We start from the raw sequence: 23,555 nt of genomic DNA, 5'->3' as shown, positions 1-23,555 counted from the left end.
TAACAAAGTCGCTCTCCTTCCGTCTGTCTACAGAACTGGATTCATTTGAGCTGCAACTCTGCTGCTGATGGTGTGAATCATCAGCGCCGGCTGTGCTATTGGCTCCTCCCCCTGTGGGGCCACGTGACCCGATGGCGCCATGACACCCCTGATGTCAGCGTGCTTTATTCTTCTCGTTTAGCGCTCGTCTCAGCAGTGAGTGTGTGGGTGGTCAAAGGGCTATCTTCAACACACACACACACACACACACACACACACACACACACACACACACACACACACACACACACACAACACACACACACACACACACACACACACACACACACACACACACACACACACTCTTGATAGTCAGGAGGCTTCCCTGCACTGGCACTGACTTGTTGAACGGCGCTAAGTGTTGTATAGAAGCCAATTACACTGACAGAGAGAGAGAGAGAGAGAGAGAGAGAGGAGAGAGAGAGAGAGTTAAAAAAGGAGAAGAAGAAGAATAAAGAGGATCATAGGAGGGAAAACGGAAGAGAAAGGATGTGTGAGGTTAAGCTGCGCGTGTGTGTGTGTGTGTGTGTGTGTGTGTGTGTGTGTGTGTGTGTGTGTGTGTGTGTGTGTGTGTGTGTGTGTGTGTGTGTGTGTGTGTGTGTGTGTGTGTGTGTGTGTGTGTGTGTGTGTGTGTTGGATTCCTGCCAGAATTTCGCGGGAGCCACAAGTAAAGTAATGAAATGAAACGCCGGGATCAGGAATGACTGGAATGTTAAAAAAAAAGAAAGGAAAAGAGGACAAAAGGACGCCGGGTGGTGATTGGTCAGGTTTGAATCGGGGGACGAGGAGGCGGGGGGACCGGTCTGACACATTTGGCACAGAGGACGTGTCGGTTATCAGAAAACAAGGTGAAGTCATCCTTCTCAGGTTCTAGCCTCAGTCAGTGTGTTTACATAGTTCTGCACGGAGCCGGTGACTCTCGGCTTCCTGCAGGATCCTGCTGCTTCTCACTGGAACAGGTGAAAAGAGGGTTTCTCCGTTGTGTTAATCATATGGAGGCTGGAACATGCATCAGCTTCCCCTCACAGTCACTAACAGAGCTGCAGACCTGGAACTACCACAGACGTGTAGCAGAGAATCCACAGTTTATAATGTATCTTCAATCGTTGTACAACCAGGTCCACATGAACATGATGGATTCGGTGCAGATCCAGAACTGTGGGGCTGTCGGTGGAGGAATGAGGTCTGTGTGACGTCAGGTCTGTAGCTGCAGTCGATCAATCAAACGTCCTGTCCGTCACCGGAAGCTCCACGGCCATTAACACGGCAAGGTTTCAGCAGAACAAGTCAAAATCTGTCAGTTTCCACAGCCGAAGAGTTTTTCTCTAAATGAACTCAGTTCACTCACTCACTCTCTCGCTGTCAGCGATTCTAGCGGTTTGTTAAATTGGAGCCAAGCCCGGAGTGAAATAAAGAGATTCTGCTCGTGTCAGAGGGAATTTAAATGCTTTTATCAAAATATGTTAACCTCCAGAGAAGGAGAGTGAAAGTGTAGCATCATTCAGCAAAGGCCACATATTTAATACAGATTCCCTCAGAGGGGAAGTATTAAATTACCGATATGATGCGTCTGATGTCAGATGGTATTGATGGTGAAAATGCTAATCGCAGCTGGTTTTCCAGGTTTGGGTCAGTTTACAGAAGTCGAGCGGAGGGAGGATGTTGCAGCTACTCGATAAGTTTGTGTTATAAGTTGTCGGGAACGTTCGTTTTGCTGAATTACAGACGTGTGCAGTTGAAACCGTCATTACTACATTTGGGTTTTCTTCTGTTTTACACGTGTAACTACAGTGATTGATAAAACGTGGATGACCTACACTCTGTGCTGTCCCTGTTAAGATGGAGGACAGCTGCTGTTCTGCTGATACTCAGGGTTCCCTGTGAAATGGGTCACCAGAGGGGAGAAGCTCTTGAGATGGTTGCTCCTGAAATGCGGCCTGATTTCCTTCTGTGCGTAAACAACACTTCAGAGATCTCTACTGACTGAGGAGGACATGGAGTTTCCATGCACAGTAAACAGGAGAACGCTGCAGGACTGGATGACCTGAATTGTGTCCCAGTTATCAAACACAGATCTTCAGACGCCACAGCTCCGTGTAATAAACCAGTTTATATAATACTCCACTCATGTGTGAGCAGAGGCTTTATGTCGGGGGGGGGGGTGGAGGATGATTAATGTAGGAAGCTGCAGGAACGCCGATCGATAAGAAAACCTGAAGCATACTGAACACGTTGAGGGTAATGTTTAATAAACTGCGAGTTGCAAATAGCCAAACATGCTCCTTCATGGCAGATCTTATTTTCATATTTCATAAATACAAGCTGTCGGGCTAAAACCTGACACTACTGAGTTATTTAAATGAAGCTTGGTTAACCCCACAGGATTTTTTATGATTTCCTCAATCCATAAACACAATCCTTCAGCGTGTAAATCATCGAAATAAGAAGTCGGCATGTGCACGTCTGAGGTACTGACCATACTCCTGGTTGAGCCCCCACAGCTTGATCTTGTTGGCTTCGTGCTGGGCCTTCTTCTTGAGCCGGCAGGCCCTGGAAACAGGAGGAAAAGAAACCGCCGTCATTTCTCTGGAACAGGAAATTCTGCTCTAGTATTCCCCTTCTCCACATGACCCCGTTACTGCGCCTGCTGGCTCACACTGCGAGCAGCTGAGAGGAGGATGTATTTCCAAACCGTGAGGCCGACTGACTGAAAACCTCCCGTGTCCTTCTGCTCCTCCGAGAAGCGTTTAACACCGCGACCCTGAAGGGATACGGCTGGTTCGGATTCAGAATATTTGGGGGTTAAGTAAAAAAAATGCAGCAGCGAATGAATCAATCATTGCACGTTAAATATTAATGCATCTCATGGGGACTATTCTCTACACACACATTTCCTGCAGCTGTGAGTCAGCTAAATGAAACTTAAGGAAGCAAAGTACTTGCAGGCCAGTAATGTTGGACGGAATACTCCCCTCTGTGTTTCTCTGCTTGTTGAAATGTTAAATTATGCCTCAGCCAGGTTTTTCTACTTGCACCACACTGCCTGCTGCTTCGGGGAGGACGCCGACGACCATTCAACAACGTAGCTGTTCCTAATCACCGTAGGGATGGCGTTGACAAAGCACAAAGGATGTTCCAACATGTAACCAGCGGCTTTTTAAATTGGTAACAGCGTTTCCCTACCTACCCACTGGCCCCTGAATCCAACAGCCCTTCCTGTTTTACCCAAAATAGCCCCTAAAGAAGACTTTCGCAGTGATGGATTGCCCACATCTGCAAATTGATTTAATTGGCGCACGGAATGAGACGAAGCCAGTGGTTGCCTGAAGGTAGGAAAACACACTCGCCAAATTGGAATCCTCTGGTACTTGCATGAGCTCGGGAAATGGTGGTTTTTCTTCAAGATGCTTTGAGGTGCATCCAATTTATGAGAATTCATAGAAAGGTTGAATAACAACAGGCTAATAACGGACATTGGTTCTGCACGCGTTAGCCTAGCTTAGAACGCAACTCGTTGCAAATGTGTAGGGGGCGCTATCAAAGAAGATAGCCGAATGGTGTACACTGGGGCTAGCTGTAGCGGTCAAGCTAACTGCTCAGTTGGCTTATAGTTTTGTATTTATTTGTATTATGATTAACTACACGAGAGGACTAAGAAACAACTTAAAGGTTGTTTCAAAGGTGCTAACTTCGATGGAGCTCGGCTAACAGTTTCCTTCTGCTCCCATTATTTTAGCCAAGCTAGGTTAAATGAAATGAGAGACTTCATTGAAAGTTTTTTATGGTTTCCAATGTCAAGAGTTCACTTTCACGCTCAACTACGATAAACATTTCTTGAATCAGTTTTCGTCCTTCAGGCACGGAGACGAAACCGATTCTAAAATGATATTTTCCAAAACAACAAATCCCAACGTCAGTGACCAGGACGTGATCTTTTCACCGTGGGTTTCTGGAGCGTCCAGCCAGTGCTAGGAACTGGCCGCGGCCTGGTTGTTTTTGACAGGAAGGTACGGAGGCGGTCAGGACAATCCCACCGCTAACTCTGACCTGCTCTCGGTCAGCCACAAGTATGACGGTATGAAAAGAAAAGAATACACACAAAAGAAATTCCTGCATATTAGATTGAAACGTGAACTCAGGACCCAGTGACCAACGATAAACATCCTCCTCCTCCTCTCTTCACTGCTTCAGTCTTTTTCTTTCAGTTTTCATCCTGAATTTTCTTTATCTCCGCGCCAACTTTTTATCCGATTGTGTGTTTGTGCCGTGTTTAATATACGTTTGGAATAATAGGATATTCCCAGAGTCCCTCTCCTATTTAAACTGCCTCCTTCCCTCTGTGTTCTCCACCTCCCCCCACAGATGAACTTTATATAACCCCTCTCTCCCTCCTCATCTAATTCCTTGTCTACCTCCTCAGACCTGCCCTGATTTCCTTCTATTCATCCTGCCTTCCTCATCTCATCTCCTCCGCTTCCCTCCATCCTTCCTTCATTTATTCCACCGTGATAATGTCCAATCCAAATTTTCAAATCATACATATTGTGAACAGCGTAAAAATCGTTGAAATGTCCTCAAGTGTAAATGGACAACGTGTGAAAGCTCGTTATGGCGTCCTCGGAGGTCGTGTTCGGTGAGGTTCAGCGTGTTTCTCCCTCGGACGGAGTTGAAATCAAAATGCTTCCCGACACGTCAAAGAACGGCTCAGAGAATAAGACCAATTTCCCTCGATTTCAGATTCAATATATTCTCCCCCCTGTGCGTCCTCCAGAAACAGCATCAGAAGGTCAACCGTTTATAAGCACCACATATTTGAAAAACCAAGCTCGACAAGGCTGAAGACTAGACGGCAGATACCAAACCACAGAGCCTCCTTCCATCTCTGGGCTGCAAATCATTCTCAAACACTGAAAAAATGCCCACTGACGCCTGATAAATCAACAGAGAGTCTCCGGGGCTCTGACTCTGTCGGGGGTGCAGCGAGTGGAGTCTGATACCTGGACGCCAGCTTGTTCTTCTCCTTGCGTGACCTCGCCCGGGCCATGGCAGGGAGGTCGTTGACTGGACCCATGCCGTCGATGGCAGCGTTGAGCTTCTGCAGCTGCTCCCCGATGTTGTGGAGCTTCTGGGGGTTTGGCGTGAGGTCGCTGGCGTCCGTCTTGCGAGCTTTGCGGCGCCCTTTTTTACCTGGACGCAGGGACACAAGAAGGAACTCACTATGTTGAACTCGCTTTCAACCCATTTTGGTTGTTTTCTCCCCCCCCCAATACCCATAAACAAATTAGTTGATAGATAGTTATTACAGGTGCATTTTATTTGTTTTCTAAATTCAAGTTCTATATATTTGGTTGTAATTGTGTTTTTCTTTTTATTCATGATAAAGTTTATATGTAAAATATCAAACCTCGATTACATTTCTTTGTTATAAAGGTTTAAGAAGAGCTTAGGAATAACTGGTAATTTTAAAATTAATTAATTCAACCTTTATTTTAAAATAAATTGAGGTAAAGACCTAATTTACAAAGCAGCCGAGTAGAGAAAATAAAGATTCCAAGACACAAAAGCAAGAAAGGGACTAAACACAGTACATAAGATTAAAATCTTGAAATTAAAAACTTGAAATTAAAAAGGATAAATATGACCAAACATCCACATCGGCCTGGTTTAACCATATAAACACCAGGTCCAAATTTATGCTGTGCAACCAAACGTTGGTATTAAAACTCACATAATCTCAAGATGTTGTCCAGATTCCAAATGTTACTCTCGCTGCTCTGTCACAGAGAAATGTGTATAAATGGAAACGAAGCCTCGATTTGTTTTCATTTAAATCGCTCAGCTACAAAAAAAAAAAAGACCTTCGAGGCTTGAAAATCTCAGCGAAGCGTCAGAAGAGGCGGCTACAGGAGATAAACCTGCGCTGGCTGATGTTAAATGGTCATTTTGAAGTGCAGCAGTTTGATTTTATTGCATTGAGTCACATTCCTGAACTGAATCAAACAGGACACTGGTGCTGGCAAACTGCTGCAGACACAGTTGTAAGGTTCTTATCAGGGAGACACTGAAAACTTGACGTAGAAGTTGTATGTAGGCCACGCGCCTGAGGGTCCTGATCCGATTTGTGTCACACAAGACGGGAAGACAAATGGGACGATTTGCAGCTGCAGTGTGGAAAACGACTTCTGCTGCCAAAGAGTCCGTGGATCAGTTCTAACTTCACGTCTCTGTGTTCGCAGCTGCATTCACCGATTCAGGAATGATCAGAATGTAAATCTGCTTAGTTCCTTTCACTCAAAATGTGAAAATACAAAGATTTCTGTGATTTTTCTCAAGGTTTTTGTCTGATGCGACAGTCAAAACTCCCACGATTTGGTTGTCTTGGTCACTTCTTGATGTCTGTGTGTGTGTGTTCTCACCTTCTCTGCGGTACAGCGTGCTGGGTAAAGTGCTGGAGCTCCAGGACAGGGACCAGTGGACGTCCCCGCCCAGCTTCTTCTTCGTGGCCGAGTCTCGTGCGCGTCTGTACTCCCAGAAACAGCGACGCTTCGATGGCCGCTCGCCGGGCTGCCTGGCCGGCTCCGCCTCCGCCTCTAGAGGTGCAAACACACGCCGGTTTAAGTTTTGTGCTCCAATGCAAACGCAGCTAATTCTAACTGGGGCACAGAACTCTTGGGAATTTGTTCTGGAATTTCGGTGGATTTTTAGAGCTGAAATCTGCATCAAAAACTTTTAAAGTGATTTATAAAACAAAAACAAAGAACAGAACTGTTTGAAGAATCGATATAAGCATAACTTTGCTTTTTTTTTTTTACTCCTTTCTGGTTGGACAAAAAAAAGTTTGATTTGAGATAAAATCATTGAGATTTATCCTGTGAGAAATCTTATCAACAGCTAAAATCATATATTTATAAGCTAGATTTAATTCCTGATAATCAGATTCTTTCAATATTGTTTTTTACCTACTTTCTTTTGTTGGTTTTATTCATGTTGTGGTTGGTTTATTGCAATTTTTGTTTGTTTTTTCTCATTTCATTTATAGCTATATTCTCAAAAACCATTCCAGCCATTACAGAGTTTACAAACAGAGGAAGTCTTGTCCAGTTACCATCTCCTGGTGACTTGTGAAACCCAAAGTGTTGATTTAAAAAGTTAAGGAGCACTTTCTGCATTCTTGCCTCGGTTTCGTTTCTCATGAAACTTGATAACACAAAATGTCACATTCCACCCAAACAGCAAACAGTGCATCAGCTGCTGGATCAAAGCTGTAACCTCATTCTATCTAAGTGATAGGAAGCAAATCAAGCAACTTGTTTTCAGTAAATCATTTGAAAAACTTTTCTGTTATGCTTGACTCTGTCTCTTTTCCTCCTTCTATTACGTCTCGTTTTATACATGTGCAGAGCTTTGTAACTCTCCTTTAAAAATATCTATATAAATAAAAGTTATTACCATTATTGTTATTATAACCAGAGTAATTTCAACCAACCAGAGTCGGAGTCAAGGGTTTTGGGATTAGAAAAACTGTGATATGTAGATAATCTAGTTTGTTGTGTTTTAATGAATACACCGTGAAGTCACTGTACTGGTTTGTTAAGTAAAAAAACATTATTGCGATAATTGTTGTTTTTGTCATTTCGTCAAACCCCCTGGTGTGATGGCTCAGTTCCACCCCCGCCTGATTTTCAAACAAGGAAAAACCCTGAGAGTATAAAAAACAATCCTCTGACCTGGATCCCTGAACCCCGGTTAACGACCATCCAGTAAAACCATTAATATTCAACTCTGAACCAAAAGGCCGACGACCACGCCGCTAATGTCACCGAAAGGAAAACAAAACCTCCACGTCTGCAGCTCGACTCTGGGACTTCGCCGTCGTGAGGAGACTTTAATGTCAGCAGCTTAGAAACGATGTTTTCTCTCCGGCTCCGTCTCTCTGATCTCGTCTGATCTTATCTTGTGTTTGTATTTCAGCAGAGAGCCACGCTGCTGAAATACACATACTGTAGAAACACTGTACACTGCGTGAACTGCTGACCCGTCTAAAAGGTTTGTGATTATACTTCTTTTTTTTTAACGCTTTCCAGAGGTGAATGCATTGTGGGTAAGGCGGCCGTATCTATCGCTAAACTCATCACAGCAGAAAAAACAGGTTTTAAACATCGGCTGCATTTGTTTTGTCTCTCGATGGACAAATTGTTTTCAAATATTTAATCACGATCCAGACAAATATTCAACGTCTCCTGGTTCAAAATCACTTGCGATTCGGTTCCAACCATAAACTGCAGATGATGCAATGATCCAAATACAGAATCAACGCTCTCCCTCCAATTCACCATTGTATCGTGAAGAAAACAGAGCGTTATCCATCAGTACGGAGGAGGACAACATTGACAGCCGTGGATAAGACATTTAATTGGGAAATATTCGGCAACTTAATGTGACAGATGAAGCGTAATCATGAGTGACAGGTATTAATGTTGGCGTTTGCCTGGTATGAAATCACGCCGTGAACCCTAATCCACAAACACACACTGCATGTCCCGATGACAAAGCCACCACCAGCTCCAGAGACACACACCTACACAACCGCACACACGTCACACAGGATTAGCCTCAGCCGCACACAGCCACCAATAATGTCATCATAAATAACACAACATGCAAAGCTCCAGCAGCAGGAGGAGGGAAGAGGTCGACTCTCCACATCCAGAGAAGTTTAAACAAGAGAGAAATTACAAAAGTAAAACCACAACGACAGTTCATAACCATGGAGGCCGATCCTCGCCATTAGACACACACACACACGCACACACACACACACACACGCACACACACACACACACACACACACACACACACACACACACACACGTTTATGTAACATCATGTCATCTGGTCCAGTTTGCAGAGAGCGTCATTGTCTGTACTCCCCTCAACTCAATCTATTGATATATATATATACACACACATTATATACATATATATACACACATACATACATACATACATACATACAGTATATACATACATTCACATTAAATATATGGAGAGATATATGTTATACACATACAATGTTTATAAAACAGTGAGATGTATATACATACAAAGACATCATGCAAGTGAGTTGTGTGTATATACATATATATATATACACAGTATACACACACACATACACATTTTGCACACAATGTTTTTTCAATCTTGTCTCAACCTCTCCACACACACACACACACACAAGCATCCATGACACAAGTACAACTTGACCGTGCACACAAAAACACACCACAACAACACCGGAGAGCGACAGTGGAAATCTGACCCCGACGGGTGTTTGACCCAGATCAGACCCAGAATGAGCCTGGGGAAAAAGATGCTAATCCTAAATCACGTGTGTATATATATTTGTGTGTGTGTGTGTGTGTGTGTGTGTGTGTGTGTGTGTGTGTGTGTGTGTGTGTGTGTGTGTGTGTGTGTGTGTGTGTGTATCCAATGTGCATGTTTACAGTTCATGTCCTGTCGTCTGGACGTGAATTCCCCTCCGACATCCAAAGCGTTTATCTGTTTCTCTAAGCTCGTCATCACGTGTTCATTCAGGTAGTTTCCTCGCTTTAATAAACTTTGGCCTCGAAGCCTAACATTCAGAGTTTGTTCCTGTTTATCAATGAGCAGGTTATTTAAAGAAATGTGTACTTTAGTGATTTACTATTATACTTCCATGAAGTTAAATTAAAGCTGTGGAGGCTGAGATCTCTCGACTTTGAGTCTCTAGGTTTGGTCAAGCTCCACAAACACTGCAGCCTAAACTTCCCACAATGCAACTTGATACGCGTCTTCCATTAGAGCCGCCTTGTCTGGTAAATTTCCACAACTTTGTATTTTTAACTTTGCTGTTTTCAAAGCAGTTTTTCCGAAGACATTATACAAATGTTGTCTTTTCGTCTACAGGCTGTTGATGCAGTTTCTGCTTCTGACTAAATTAATCACGTAAAAATATCAGGTATCCATCCCATAATTTTCATGAATTTATATCACATATTTATTTTTGCACAGATCTGCTTTCCTACGGCAGATTCCTCGAGGACGATACTTATTCCAAGGCTGTAGCTTCGGTTTTATAAATCATCAGATCACGATTTTGCCAATTCCTTCTCCATATTCTTCCATAAAAGACCCGTCATCCATCTTTACAGCCAAAAGCTTTTATCTTTCTCAATGTGGAAGAGCTGATTAGTCAACTTTGCTCAAATCACTTTATCAAATTATTCAAAACGAACAAATCGGGTTAAAGTTGAGATTCAATTTGCTGACCGGTCGTGTTTTTGTGTGAACACAAACGCCGCTGCTGGAAAGTACGTGAGTCACTAAATCCCTCAGTGAGTCAGATTGCATCTTCAAGATTACACATGTAAATATGTGAGTGACATGCTTTTGATTATTAGCAGCGTGTGAATGCAAAGTAAGAAGGGAGGTCAAAGGTCAAAGCTTCCGCACCAGGACAATTGTTTCTATGCAACGAACAATGTTTCTTTGATTCATCCGTCAATCATCCTCATTGATTAATCAATTGTCTATTAAAGTTTGCAGCGACGACTTCAATCATCCTATTTTCTCCAAAACCAAACAACCATCCGATCAATATCACGTCAAACATCTACGAAGCTGGAACAAGCAAATGTTTCGCTTTGAAAAATAAACTCAAGATGGTTCATCAATAATCTAAATCGTTGCAGATTTAACCGACTGATTTGTTGTTTTGAGGTTTGCGGCACGTGTTTTAAATACAAAGAATTACTGAGGCATGAAGAAGCTGAATGTGTAAAAACCCAGTTCGACAGTAACGGCTGTTTAACAATCTGCAGCAACTTTCACACCCTGTTAAAGATACAACCCCCCCCCAACAAAGAGAGGAGCAGCGCTGCAGCTACAGATGGTTTTCAAATACATGAAGAGGCTCCAACCCTCAAAGCCGTTTCATAACTGTAAAACTAGCCACCAAGGCGGTATGCTGTCCGGGAATTACACCCGCAACTTTGCTATTTAATGTGCCTGCGCCCAGCCAACCCCGTCAGAGGAGGCGGTCTGAGGTCTCGCCTGGACCCGGGACAGATTCAGATGGTTTCCGTGTGGGCAGACGAGCTACTGGCAGCGCTGCCACGAGCAGAGATGTCCTCGCCGCTCACACACAGACAAACTGGAAGCACAACTCACCACATTCAGTTTCTGAGGAGCTGGAGAGTTCAGCTTCCACTGCCGTCTCCTCCGTTCCTTCCTCCTCTTCCTCCTCCTCCTCCTCTTCGTCGTCATCCTCCTCCTCATCCTCTTCCTCATCCCCCTCCTCTTCCTCCTGCTCCTCGTCCTCAGTCTTAGCCTGGCTCTCCTCCATGCCCCGCACCTCCTGCTGCGTCTCCCCTGCTTGTACCTCCTCTGTTTGACACTTGTGACTGGGTCCTGTTGCCGGCTCCCCGCCCTTGCTGAGGGAGTAGTTGTGCTCCTCGCTGCAGTGCTCCAGAGCCAAACCTGCCGCTGCCACAGCAACCGCCTCCTCTTCCTCCTGTGCCACCTGATACACCTCCACCGTACGCTCCCTCGACATCCCCCCATCCTGACCTCCTCCGGATGCTCTTCCTGTGACACATAACTCCCTCCCTGTTGCCGAGGCAACAGATAGGCGCCCCTCCTCCCTCCCCGCAGCGGTGGCCTGGACTTCCTGGGTGACGGGAGGCGCCGTGTGTCTGCTGCTCCTCCTCCTGCGCTCCTCTTCCTCCTCTTCCTCCTCCCGGCTCCTCCCCCAGCGGCCCATCAGGACGGCCTCCTCGGAGCAGGCTAGCAGCTCCCCTCCCACGCCGAGGCCCAGCTTGGTGTAGCGAGCCATCTCGTCCAGCGACGACACGTCCCAGCGCTCCGGGTGCAGGTCCTCGCCGAAGCCACCGTCGTCCACCAGGTCGCTTAGCAACTCAAAGGGCCGTTTCCGTGGCGATGCCGGGGAGCCTAGCATGAGGAGCACGCTCTGAAGAGGACAGAGGTACCGTGTATTAAATATAAAATAAAAATACATTTCAAGGAAATTGCGTCTCCAACTTGTGTCGTCTCACCTGGTCGTACTCGGTCCTGCCCCCTTGTGGCGACATGGCCAGGGGGTAAGGGCTCAGCAGGCCCCTGTGTCCCCCGTAGGCCTCGCCAAACACAGGCTCCATCCCATTCATACCCGGCTGAGAGGGAGGAAACACACACACAAACACACACACACACACAGACGGTGAGAACAACGAATCAGAGGCGACAGCTGCAGTTTCAGCGTCACTCCTACTTTACCTGAGGCATGCCCGAGGCAGGAGGGTGTCAGGTCGCGGTCACAACGTCACTTCAAGTGGGTTCTGCTGCAAAGACCACAATCAAGCTCAGATCTGAACATGGAGACGAAACGAGGAGGAGACGGGAGAGGAACAGAGGGTTCGCTACAGAAAGACAGCAGAAAATAGAAAGTCGACAGGAGGAGGAGGAGGAGGAGGAGGAGGCGGCGAGGAGGCTACTTACCGATGGTAGAGAGCTGTGAGGGTCAAGGGGTCGAGCTCTTCTCACATGTCGCAGCCCGGCAGCTCTCGGCCTCCCAGCCTGGAGGAGGGGCAGCACAGGAGGAAGTCAGACACAGGTTCAACAGAGGCCACAAACTAAATCATACAGCAATTAAACAGTGACAGTGAACACATCGTCCGAGGAAGAGATGACACCAGGTTTTAAACGTCATTTTAACAACAAACCCGCGAGTTATTAATAGAAAACATTTCACAGGAGTAATTAAAGAAAATTCTGTTCCGTTGACTTGTTCTTACATGTCGTGCTAGTGAAGTGAAACATTAAGAAGGCTGCAGCTCTTTTTTGTTTGTTCAGCTTATTGTTGATTACATTAGCTGGCCAGCGTTTCTATTAATACATCCATTTATCTAACATGAAACAACATGCAGAGGCTGCTGCTGCCAAAAATGTAGGACATATCTCTTCCTGAGAAAAACCTGCCAACAACCATTTCGCTGTGCGGAGCCGCGTTCATGAGGCTTTTGTATGTTCAAAACGTGGTTAATTGCCGTCTCGCGCTTGTGTCTACGTGTTGTCACGATCACAGGCTTCATCAGAAGACAACTCTGGTGTTTAATTAGTTGGAAACTGCTCGAGAAGCGCAGGAGGAAGCGAAGACACAACGATCGAGTAGGGAAAGATGAGCACGAAGTTGAAAACGGATTAGAGCTTAGGTTAAAGATTCTCAGCACTAGAGAATCCTCTAAGTTAAAACTCAGAGGAGAAGAAAAGGACGTTTTTCTCATGTATTGCAGAGTCCTGAGAAAAGAGGTGAAAGGGCAAGAGAGGAGGAAGCTGATATTCTGAGAGCGAAGCACAGAGTAAATGTGCTAAAGGCTAAATGAGCTGCGCAGATTTAAACTATAACGTCTCTCAGTAGAAATGTATTTAAAGCCGAAAAATATGACGGTCCCCGAGATAAGAGAGACACAAGCAGACAGATTCTCAATAAAATCCCAGGAAAAGAAACCCAACATCTCTCAGTACTTGACAGAAAATTACAGAATACGTTTGTGTTTAAAAACAGACACGTTGATACACATTTGATGTTCTAGTGCATGATTTACAATCCTCTTGAGCCCCTGACTCCAAATCAGACAGCGTCAGAGACTTGGGACCCAAAGAATGCTGATTTCACTTAGTTCCCAAATAAAAATCCCCCACGTGCACATGTCACGTTGCTTCCTGAGTCGCTGTTGATTGACCTGCTGCAACTGATGCTGCTGCTAACGTGTCGTCATCATGTCAGGTCAGAGGTCACGTGAGGACAAAGGCTGAAGACTCAGTTTTCATTTGCATGGTTTTATATTCAATTTAACGTTTGTAACTAAATTATGCCATTTTTAAAAATGATATCTGATTTTGGAGATTGCAGCGAGTATTTCGAGCAGCAGGAAAAGTGTACGAGTCCAGAGCAGTGTTCAGACATTAACTCTGGAAAACGTCCGGACCGGATATTCTCCGGAGTCTTCGACATCTGAAGAAGCAGCTGGAACATGTGGGGAACATCCAGGCGAGGGGCGGAGCCTGTAGAGCAGCAGGAGGCCGGACGTGAGTGTTGTTGTTTACAGCTCATCCACACCGGCGTCAGCCCTCATCACCAAAAGCTCTGGAACCTCCTCGTCTTTCCAAGTTGACGTCTTCTTCTTCAACGTGTTTGACTCCTCTTCTTCATCCTGAGATATTTGTGTTCTTCCAGACATTTTCCTGTTTCATTCTCATTCCAAACAATGAGGAACATTTGCGTCGTCGCATGCAGCCCCTCTGGATGATTTCAGGAGAACGTCCGGAGTAAGGTGAATGTCTGAAAGCAGCAATAATAAACCACGAGTGTGTGTGTTCATGGTAATGAAGGAGCATAACACACAGTGACTCACTGACTCACTGACTGGTTTCTAATGGTTTCTGAACAGTGCAGCTCTTTGGCAGAACAATGAGCTGTATCAGGTTTTGGATGAACTAGTTAGAGGGAATCAGTTCAATGTAGTTTTGATCTGTTGACAATGAGGAAAGAACAAAACGCAGCTTCATCCTTTAACCTCGCCAACATGTCCTCTGAAGAACCGCTTCTTCCACTCCGCCCAATACGGTTAAACTCAACCAATGAGGTAACTCCTGCTCACGGCGGAGCTCTGCATCGGTTAACGTTTGTGAAACCCCCCCGCCGAAAAAAAAAAAAAATCTAATTCTGCCTCAGTGAGGAGGAGAAGAGGAGGAGGAGGAGGAGGAGGAGGCCACAGAGCAAACTGCTGATCAGACCAGGCTCCTTTCAGACGGGGACATGATGAAACACAGAGCAACACACACACACACACACACACACACACACACACACACACACACACACACACACACACACACACACACACACACACACACACACACACACACACACACACACACACACAGCAGAAACAATGCAGACTTGCTGTTCAGTACCTGTGGAAAGAAAAACCAGGGGAATCCAGTTCACGCTGGCCCGGGTTTAGTGATTGGAGAACAATGTCATAATGCGTTCTCTGTGGACTGACCTCAGGAACACAAGAATGAGGAAATGAGGACTCGCAGAGCAGATCTGACACTGCCTTGGCGTGCCACATGGAAAACTGGTATTTGGCACAGGGAGAGTGACAGCCAGCTTCCAACATTCTGTGTATACAAACACTGATCTGACACGTACAGCGTTTTCAACTCGATAAACTGCTGGAACCAGAGTAGAGACGCCGGCGAGCTGAACAAACGTACAAAGGTTTCCGCTCTTTATCACGAAGCTACAGCCGCAGTGCTGGGAGTTTACACAGAGGATGAGCCTGGGTACATTTTATGTCGGTGGTTTGCTTGTACGAACTTGCTGTGGTGCCAGTTAAGGGTGTTCCTGCTCTTATTCCACAAATAATTCTGATGTTTACACGCAGGATAAACTCTGATCCACCTCTAGTCCTGTCGGGTTGTTCAAACATCTCAACAAAGTTACGTGTCACAGTTTCCTCTAAAACACTTTGTCCCGAGCGCAGAGACTCTTCTCGTCTTTTTTACGAGGGAAATTTACGCAGTGAAACCGATGCAAACACATTCTTGTGTCTGTTTGCTCCCACTGCAGCTGATATAGGAGCCTGGCATGCCTTCGTGGAACAACAACCTTTGTGTTGGTTTATTGTGTTGGTTCAACATAAGGCTTGGCCTCGCACACACACACACACACACACACACACACACACACACACACACACACACACACACACACACACACACACACACACACACACACACACACACACACACACACACACACACACACACACACACACGGAGGCAACAGGGAAGCAAAAAGGAAATTGCTTCATCTCAAACCACCGTGGGTCAATAACCACCAATAACCATGGGCTTTACGTTCGGCCTGCGATTCGTCCGCTCCTCTGTAAACAAGTCTCTTCAAAGCAAAGTGCCAACACAACCGCTTACGCAACGTTACTGACAAAGCACACGCGCATGCCAACGTGCACGCTGCGGCCACAACGTTGTGGTGGAGAGAAGTTGGTGCAGGACACACAACACTCTTCAAGTCTTCAGGCTGCGTTTTTTACTAAAACAAACCCTGATATTAGTGAATAGACGATACAGACGATCCTGAAGACTGTGTAGAGAAAATGCAAGAAATAAGAAACGACCTCTTTAATCCTGCAACAACCGGTTATGTAAGACAAGGCAGGTTGTTCAAACAAATTCAAATCATGCCACAACATATCCTCCCAAAGCTGCTATGTGCCAGAGCCACGGCTACAGATCCTTTTACCACAGACCTGATGTTTACTTTCTCCAATGATCGATTGATCGGTTCATTGTTTGGTCCATGAAATAAAATAAAAGCTTTAAAAAGCTTGTTTTGTCCGATTCAAAGTCTCAAATCCTAATTTATTCAATTTACTGTCACACGAGGGAAAGAAATGCAGCTGGAATTTGGTTATTTTCCTCAATTTTACTTTAAAAAAAAGGACAAGAGATGCAGATTTGTTTTCTCAGAAATAAAAATCTGCAAATCCACAAACATTCTTACGTCTGACACGTTTAAGATTTTATTAAAATACTGAGCTGGGGTGTTTTCTATTTACGCTTTCTCATTATAAAACGTAAAACTGTAAATAAAAGTGAGTAACTTTACTTTATCACCAGTATTGTAGTGTGCAGCATCACTACTTTCCCAGTGAACTGTAGTGTTTGTATAGTAACTTTCAAAACAAAAGTATTATAGTATGACTTGTAAAGATTCATCCTGACCATGAGTCAGATTCAGAGGCCGGTGACCAGACAATGAACCTCCAGCAGCTGGAGGCCTCTTCGGAAAGGACAGAACTAAACTAACAACCTTTCGGTGTGGGGACAGGTCACGGACAGAGAGACAGAAGGGGGAGTACCGAGCAGGAGTTTAAAATAAAGGCTGCGATGGGCGAGCGTGTGGCCGAGGACAGCGAGGAGGAGACGGGGAGCATGCGAGGAGGAGACGGGGAGCATGTGGGGAGGGATGATCTGGCTGCCGGTCTGTCTGGGAAGCCAATTTACCAAATTAAACCTCCAGAAAGATCCAGGCGGCGGACAAAGCTCCGTCTCGCCTGGGAAATCTCCCGTTCACCTCTGGGGCAAAGAGAGAAGTTGGATCCGGGGGAGGAGGAGGATAAAACGGACCTCAGCGACCTGGATGCGCCCCCTCCGCCCCTCTCCTCCCCGTGTCCTTGGAGCTCCGGAGCGATGGAGAGAGCCAAAGTGGCCCCGTGTCCGCCGCCCCTCGGCTCGGCTCGGCTCGGCTCCCCTCGCTCCCACAACAATGTAAAGGAACAACAAAACACAACCCGCGAGTGTAACACAACCATGAGGTGGTGTGTGTCCGCACAGCTGGACCCAGCAGCGGCACCGAGAGCCGGAGCGGGGAGGAGACGGTGCCATGGTGGCAGCCAGTGTGTGTGCGTGTGTGTCCCGCATGGCACCGCGAGCAGAGGAGCCCGCACTCCCAGCATCCACAGCCTCGAACACACATCCACACCTCGTGCGTTTTCACCTCATCCCGATAAGAATAAAACTGACATCATTACCCAAACGCAGCGGCCACGCGTCGCGGGAGCATCCGAGACAACAGGGATCCTTCCAGCGCACAGACAACAATAAAAAATGGGGCGCAGCTGGCACTGCCACCGGATGTCCAATATTAATTGTGAGCGCGGATTGGCGAGCATGTGGATCGGGCTCCGGCGTGAAACCGCTGCAGGTGCCAAGTGTGTCCCGCGTCTCCGCAGCCGCCTCCGAGGACTTCTGTCAAATAGTGGAGAAGTTGAGGCGAAGACATGAAGCTGCGGACAAGTTTGGCCGCTGCTGGTCCACCTGCAGGTGCTGCTGGCGGCTGCTGGCGGTAGTGCTCCAGCGCCAGGTCAAAGTGGAACCACCACGAAACGGCACATTCCCAAATATAAAGGAGAGGAACGCGCCTCTTCCCTGGGATTTAACGTGCGTAATTATGCGTAAAAATGTGGCACACGTGCGCAAAAATGGAATATAAGTGGTCTGAGGTCGGGTTGTAGGAATAACAAGAAATACATAAACGTGATAAATACTGTTCCCTCTTCCAAAGCGTGTGTTTATAATAGGATGCGACGCCTTTGATAACGCGAGCCGTGCGCGCTGCTGCGGGTAAATCCGTGTGAAAGTAGCCATTTTAATCATAGAAGACCGTTAAAAGACAACATTTGGTTCTGCTGAGAGATCTTTGTGAATAACTCCGGAGGGAAACTTGACGCAAACGCGTGTTTATTCGTCCCGCGGGCGGAAGAAGAAGCAGCAGAGGCGGCGGCGGAGCGGCTGTTACCTGATCGCGTGTCCTCGGATGTCCCCTCGGAGTTAAGGCTCCTCTGGACCGGGGTAAAATGTCGGCCTCGGCCTCTCCGGGTGATTTTTTTTTTTATTGCTTTATCGCGCAGGGGAGGAAGAGGAGGAAGAGGAGCCCCCGCACCAGCACGGACACACACGGCCGCGGCTCAGCGCGTCAATCCCGGGTTAAACCCTGCGCGGCCACATGCAGGAAGTTGGTGAGCGGGTCGGTACCGGGGCGGCGGGGCCTGTATGGCGGACACACGGGACACAGAAGACGGTTGTAGGGACCGCGGAGCACCCCACCCCCCACCACCACCACCTCCTCCCACTCTCCTCCACAATAAAAGCGGCCGTGTCTCCTGTGAAGCTCATTTCTTTATTAATAAAGTTTAACGTGTTTGTATCCCCCCACCCCCCCACCCCCTGTGTGACATGGTGTCGTCCGCTGGGTTTTTCAAAACAAGACACTTTAAAACCACTTTGTTGTCAACGTAGAAGTAGAAATAAACGGAGGGTGTGTTGTTGTGTTGTTGTGGAGGCCTAGCTCCGCTTTGTTGTTGTTATTGTGTTGTTGTGTTGTTGTAATTGTGTCGTGGAGACCTACCTCCACTTAGTTGTTGCTGGGTTGTTGTGTTGTTGTGTTGTTGTGGAGACCTACCTCCACTTAGTTGTTGTTGGGTTGTTGTGTTGTTGTGGAGGCCTAGCTCAGCTTTGTTGTTGTAGGGGAGGCCTAGCTCAGCTTTGTTGTTGTTGTGTTGTTACTGTGTTGTTATGTTGTTGTGGAGGCCTAGCTCCACTTTGTTGTTGTTGTGTTGTTGTGAAGGCCTAGCCCTGCTTAGTTGTGTTGTGTTGTTGTGAAGGCCTAGCTCTGCCTAGTTGTGGTGATGTTGTGTTGATGTGGAGTCCTAGCTCTGGTCTGTTGTGTTGTTGTTTACACAGTCAGTGGCTGTAGCTACGTGTTTAAAGATGGATGAAGCAGTAGTGACTGACCTGAACAAAGTGTGTCAGCTTTCTGTGGACCTGTGGGGGGGTGATGAGGATGGTGTGCGTGTGTGTGTGTGTGTGCGCGTGTGTGTAGGGGGATGGGGGTGGAGCTCAGAGTAATCCTGTAGACCAGCTGTCAAAATAAGAGATGAGTGCGTCACGTTTCCGGCTGAAGGGGCTTCAAAATAAAAGTTCACATTGAGGTTAGGTTGTCCTCATGGTTGTTCTGTTAGATAAGATAATACTTTTAGACAAGAATATTACAGAATATTAATACACACCTTTCACTACAGAAATATTGTTTATATAGAAATATAGAAATCACATGAGCATGTAAAAGTGTATTTGTACAATATATCTGCAGATTAGACTTTTTAAATATTATTTAAATATATATATATTACTAGTGTTCATACTGAGTGCTGTAGTCTGTTACCAGGTGCTGTATGTGCTTTGTTTTATGAATGATCTGAGTAAAGATTGAACTGGAAGGATTTTTATTTTATGTTAAACTAACATTACCCTAAAAAGCTTCGATTATATCATAACAAACGTGTAGTTGTGAAGTTTGTGAACCAAGAAGACAAGGACATTTGCAATATTACAGCAGCAAGAGTCAGAAATAGGCCTCAGTGAGTAATAATAAGTAACATGCAATACTTCAGTGTAAGAAAAATATGGATGTAATAAAAACTAATCTATACAGTGTAAGAACAAGTATAAATATTAGAACATGATGAGTATGTTAGTGTTTCATTTGTTGACTGTTTCCAACATATGGATTTTTTATATCTCCGCTGGAGACGGTTTACTTTTAATTTTGAAAAGCACAGCCTGTATTTCCGGTCGGGGGCGTTTCACCACGGGCAACTTGACCGTTGAGGGCGGAAGCGGATATGGTGTGTGTCGACACGGTGACGTCAGAGGGGCGGGGTCACACGACCCGTGTCTGAGGACACCGGGAGAAGTGAAGCGGTGACCCCGGTGACCCCTGGAGGCTCCGCGCACACCCGAGGAGCGCAGCCCCGCCGGGAGGCCTCCGCAGCGGGGACAGCTCTCCGCTACAGCCGCCACACGGACACGGGAAGCTTTAGGTACAAGTAAGAGAAATAAAAAATGATTCTGTTCTTATAACTTCCTCAATAAACTCACTGCAGCTCCTGGTGAGGAGGACTAGAGGGAAAATAAATAATAATAATAACAATTATATTATAATCACCTCTGAATATGAGGTATATCTACAGATATTGAGGATATATCGATCATTGTTTACAATAAAAGCAATAAAATGAATCATAAATAATTAGAAATGATAAGAAAACACAAAAACAACCAAATATATGGAAATTGAAATTATAAAATAGGATAAACTGTAAACATCAGTGCACAGCTTCTCTGCATCGTTATTTATATTCCATGAAATAAAACTTTCCAATCAATATTAACATTTCTGTGAAAGTCTAATACCAGTTCATTTTTACCGGCCAATCGATAAATCGGTCGGTCTCTGTTGAATATCACCCGCGAAAAGACCATGAATATATATATATATAACTTCTGCGTGGTTAGGTGTACCTAATAAACTGACAACTGAGTGTTTATAAGAATGAGAAATGCAGGATTTAAACATGTTTATCATAATAACACATTTATTTATATTAGAAAACACCTAATGCATCGTGTGCAGCCAATAGCAGCTGATTTTAGTCAATAAATAAATAAATCAGCTGCAGCAAAAACAGTCTGTTGTATGTAAAACCGTAAATATATGAAATCTATGAAAACACTAACTACTCGGCTACAAAGTTACATTTTTATATATTTGACTTGCGATTTCCTCAAATATACTAAAATATCTAAATCCCTGTGACGACGACATCGTGTGTAGCTGTTTGTGTTGAATGATTTGACGATGAAACTATAGAAATCAGTCTGAGAATGTGATACCACTTTGAAATTTATTGTGATATTTGCACAACGTTTATTTAAATGTGATTAAGTATTTTTAAATATTCATGTATAATTTGCTGCATCAACAAAAATACCTTCCCTGTCTTGTTATATTATCCATAAACAGTTTCCTAAATGTGCTAAACACATAAATCAAGTTAGTCATTTAAAATACTATATCTTATTGTCAAGTATTTTGCGTGTATTTACAACGCAGGCTTCTCCACTTCTCTAATAACAAAATCTAAGGAACGAGCTAATATATTCTATTCTTAGCTATGAAATCTCCTGGTTGAACAATAAACAGCCTCTGTGCAGATATTGAAATAGTTGGTATGAGGAGAGATTATACGCATCAGCAGACGTGCAGCTGCTCCCTTGTGATGAAAAGACGCAGCCTGTGTTATTTAGGCCAGCTCATATACCGTTTGCATAAAGATGGTTAAATCTTAATGTACTCTCAGAGGAAAGTAGGTTGTCATGGCGCATGAGCACATCAAGCCACATTTTATGAATATTACAGAGGATAAGCCGCGGGGCGTTTGTGTGTATCTGTCAGTTACAGCCCATATGTGTAGGCCTGTGTGTGTGTGTGTGTGTGTCCCCAAATAATGTGTATTAATTTGGCATAAACAGGAATGTAGGCCGAGGTTTGAACGTATCACACTTGCAGGACAATGGCTGAGTTTTTGGCGGCGTGTGCTCAGCGCGTGAATACAACAGCGTTATCCGTCCTCGTCTTCCTCTCTCCGTTGTGACCAGAGGACAGAATAAATCACTGTTGTTCAATCAATCACCAGAACACTGCGGCTTTTTCCAAATGTCACACAGACTTAATGGGCTGTTTACTCATTAATCTGCATCCACAGGGAGACGGCAGAGCTGCAGCGCCGCTCATCTGTTTGCAGCTGTGAATTATAGATGAATGTTTGTCCTGTTAATGTGAGAGGACAGCGGAGCAGACAAATAACACTCGTATTATAGAAAACGTAATCATAACCCGGCTGAACAATCTGTGCTGAGCTGACTGCTACATCACGCGACTAGATTTTCTTTATCAACTCCAACAATAAGTGTTCATGCGACATGTTGCTTCATTATTTTGTAAAACGCATTCTGCGCTTGATCAAACGTAACAGCTCCTAGAAAGTGAAGCCAAATCCTCCTGATCTCCCCCTGGTGGCTGGCTGCAGTATCGATCATTAACACCACCTCCTCTATGTTAGTGGATGGGACCATAGACTGTAAATAATGATGGATGACATGACTGCTTCCAATTAGTGAAGCCAAATTACCCTGATCGCCCCCTGGTGGCAGGATGCAGTATGAGGGCGTAGTCACCCTGTTCTTACATGAACACTTGAACAGACATCAGGGCGGTAAGAACTAGACCAGAAATCACAGAAACCATCTTTGAGATAAATATATTTAAAGTTTGACTTTTTAGTTTGGTCCATGTCTCATCTAGTAACGAGGAGGCGGGGTTTATGAAATGTGCTGCAGCCGGCCACCAGGGGGTGATCAACAATATTTTGGCTTCACTTTGCGCTGTCACGACGTCCATCTTTATTTACAGTCGATGGTCAAGATGCTGTGTTCCTTCTTTGTTCACCACAGTCAGTTCTGCTCAGCAGCAGTTAGCTCAGTGCTGCCACCAACGGCTGGGAGCTGTATTACAACAACATTGAATATGTGGCAGCTTCAAAAAAATAAAAACACAAACAACAATTAAAAGTGCCGCCTCGATTCTCTTTATGTTTTTCCAGGTACACGACCTGTATGAATTTCATTTGTTCTTTAGCCTCTGCACCAACACCTGTTTTCTTTGTCCTCAAAAAACATCTGATGGATAAAGGTGATAAGGTGATTAAATATAAACTGTTCTGCAGATAACATCCTCCAGTTTACAGCAGATAACATCGTCCAGTTTACAGCAGATAACATCGTCCAGTTTACACAACGCTTACACTCTGCAGGTCTGTGGGAATGTGTGAAGTATAGATTGTCAAAATCAAATCGCAGCTACAAAACTGTTTTGTATTCTGGTTCCAAATGCACTGAAAAAGATTATCATGTCAAGTGGTTGCACAAAATACATTTATCTAAATCAAGGTATGAAGTATTAGAGGAGATATTTTTTGTTGATTGTA

General features: G+C 45.1%; 1 protein-coding gene across 19 annotated transcripts in view; it reads right to left on the bottom strand.

The window, feature by feature from the left end:
* LOC118098703 (CREB3 regulatory factor) overlaps positions 1–19,551 on the bottom strand; it is a 28,160-nt gene extending 8,609 nt beyond the window's left edge. Inside the window, exons 1-8 of one of the 19 annotated variants that reach the window (XM_035142872.2) lie at positions 19,076–19,551; positions 12,577–12,654; positions 12,355–12,497; positions 12,135–12,251; positions 11,251–12,049; positions 6,459–6,632; positions 5,040–5,229; positions 2,519–2,592 (exon numbers count right to left, since the gene is read on the bottom strand). In XM_035142872.2, coding sequence (XP_034998763.1) covers positions 2,519–2,592; positions 5,040–5,229; positions 6,459–6,632; positions 11,251–12,049; positions 12,135–12,251; positions 12,355–12,363 — 1,363 coding nt within the window. In that variant the 5' untranslated portion in view covers positions 12,364–12,497; positions 12,577–12,654; positions 19,076–19,551. Of the gene's footprint in view, positions 1–2,518; positions 2,593–5,039; positions 5,230–6,458; positions 6,633–11,250; positions 12,050–12,134; positions 12,252–12,354; positions 12,498–12,576; positions 12,655–17,699; positions 18,435–18,466; positions 18,764–19,075 lie in introns of those variants that run through there. The other 18 variants (XM_035142834.2, XM_035142796.2, XM_035142893.2 and 15 more) reach the window with 18 other exon arrangements.
* Between the last annotated feature and the right edge of the window lie 4,004 nt (positions 19,552–23,555).

Source organism: Hippoglossus stenolepis, chromosome 2, assembly GCF_022539355.2.
Source record: "Hippoglossus stenolepis isolate QCI-W04-F060 chromosome 2, HSTE1.2, whole genome shotgun sequence".
NCBI lineage: Eukaryota > Metazoa > Chordata > Actinopteri > Pleuronectiformes > Pleuronectidae > Hippoglossus > Hippoglossus stenolepis.
Note: the sequence above shows the minus strand (reverse complement) of the source record. Positions and strands in the feature narration are given on the sequence as shown.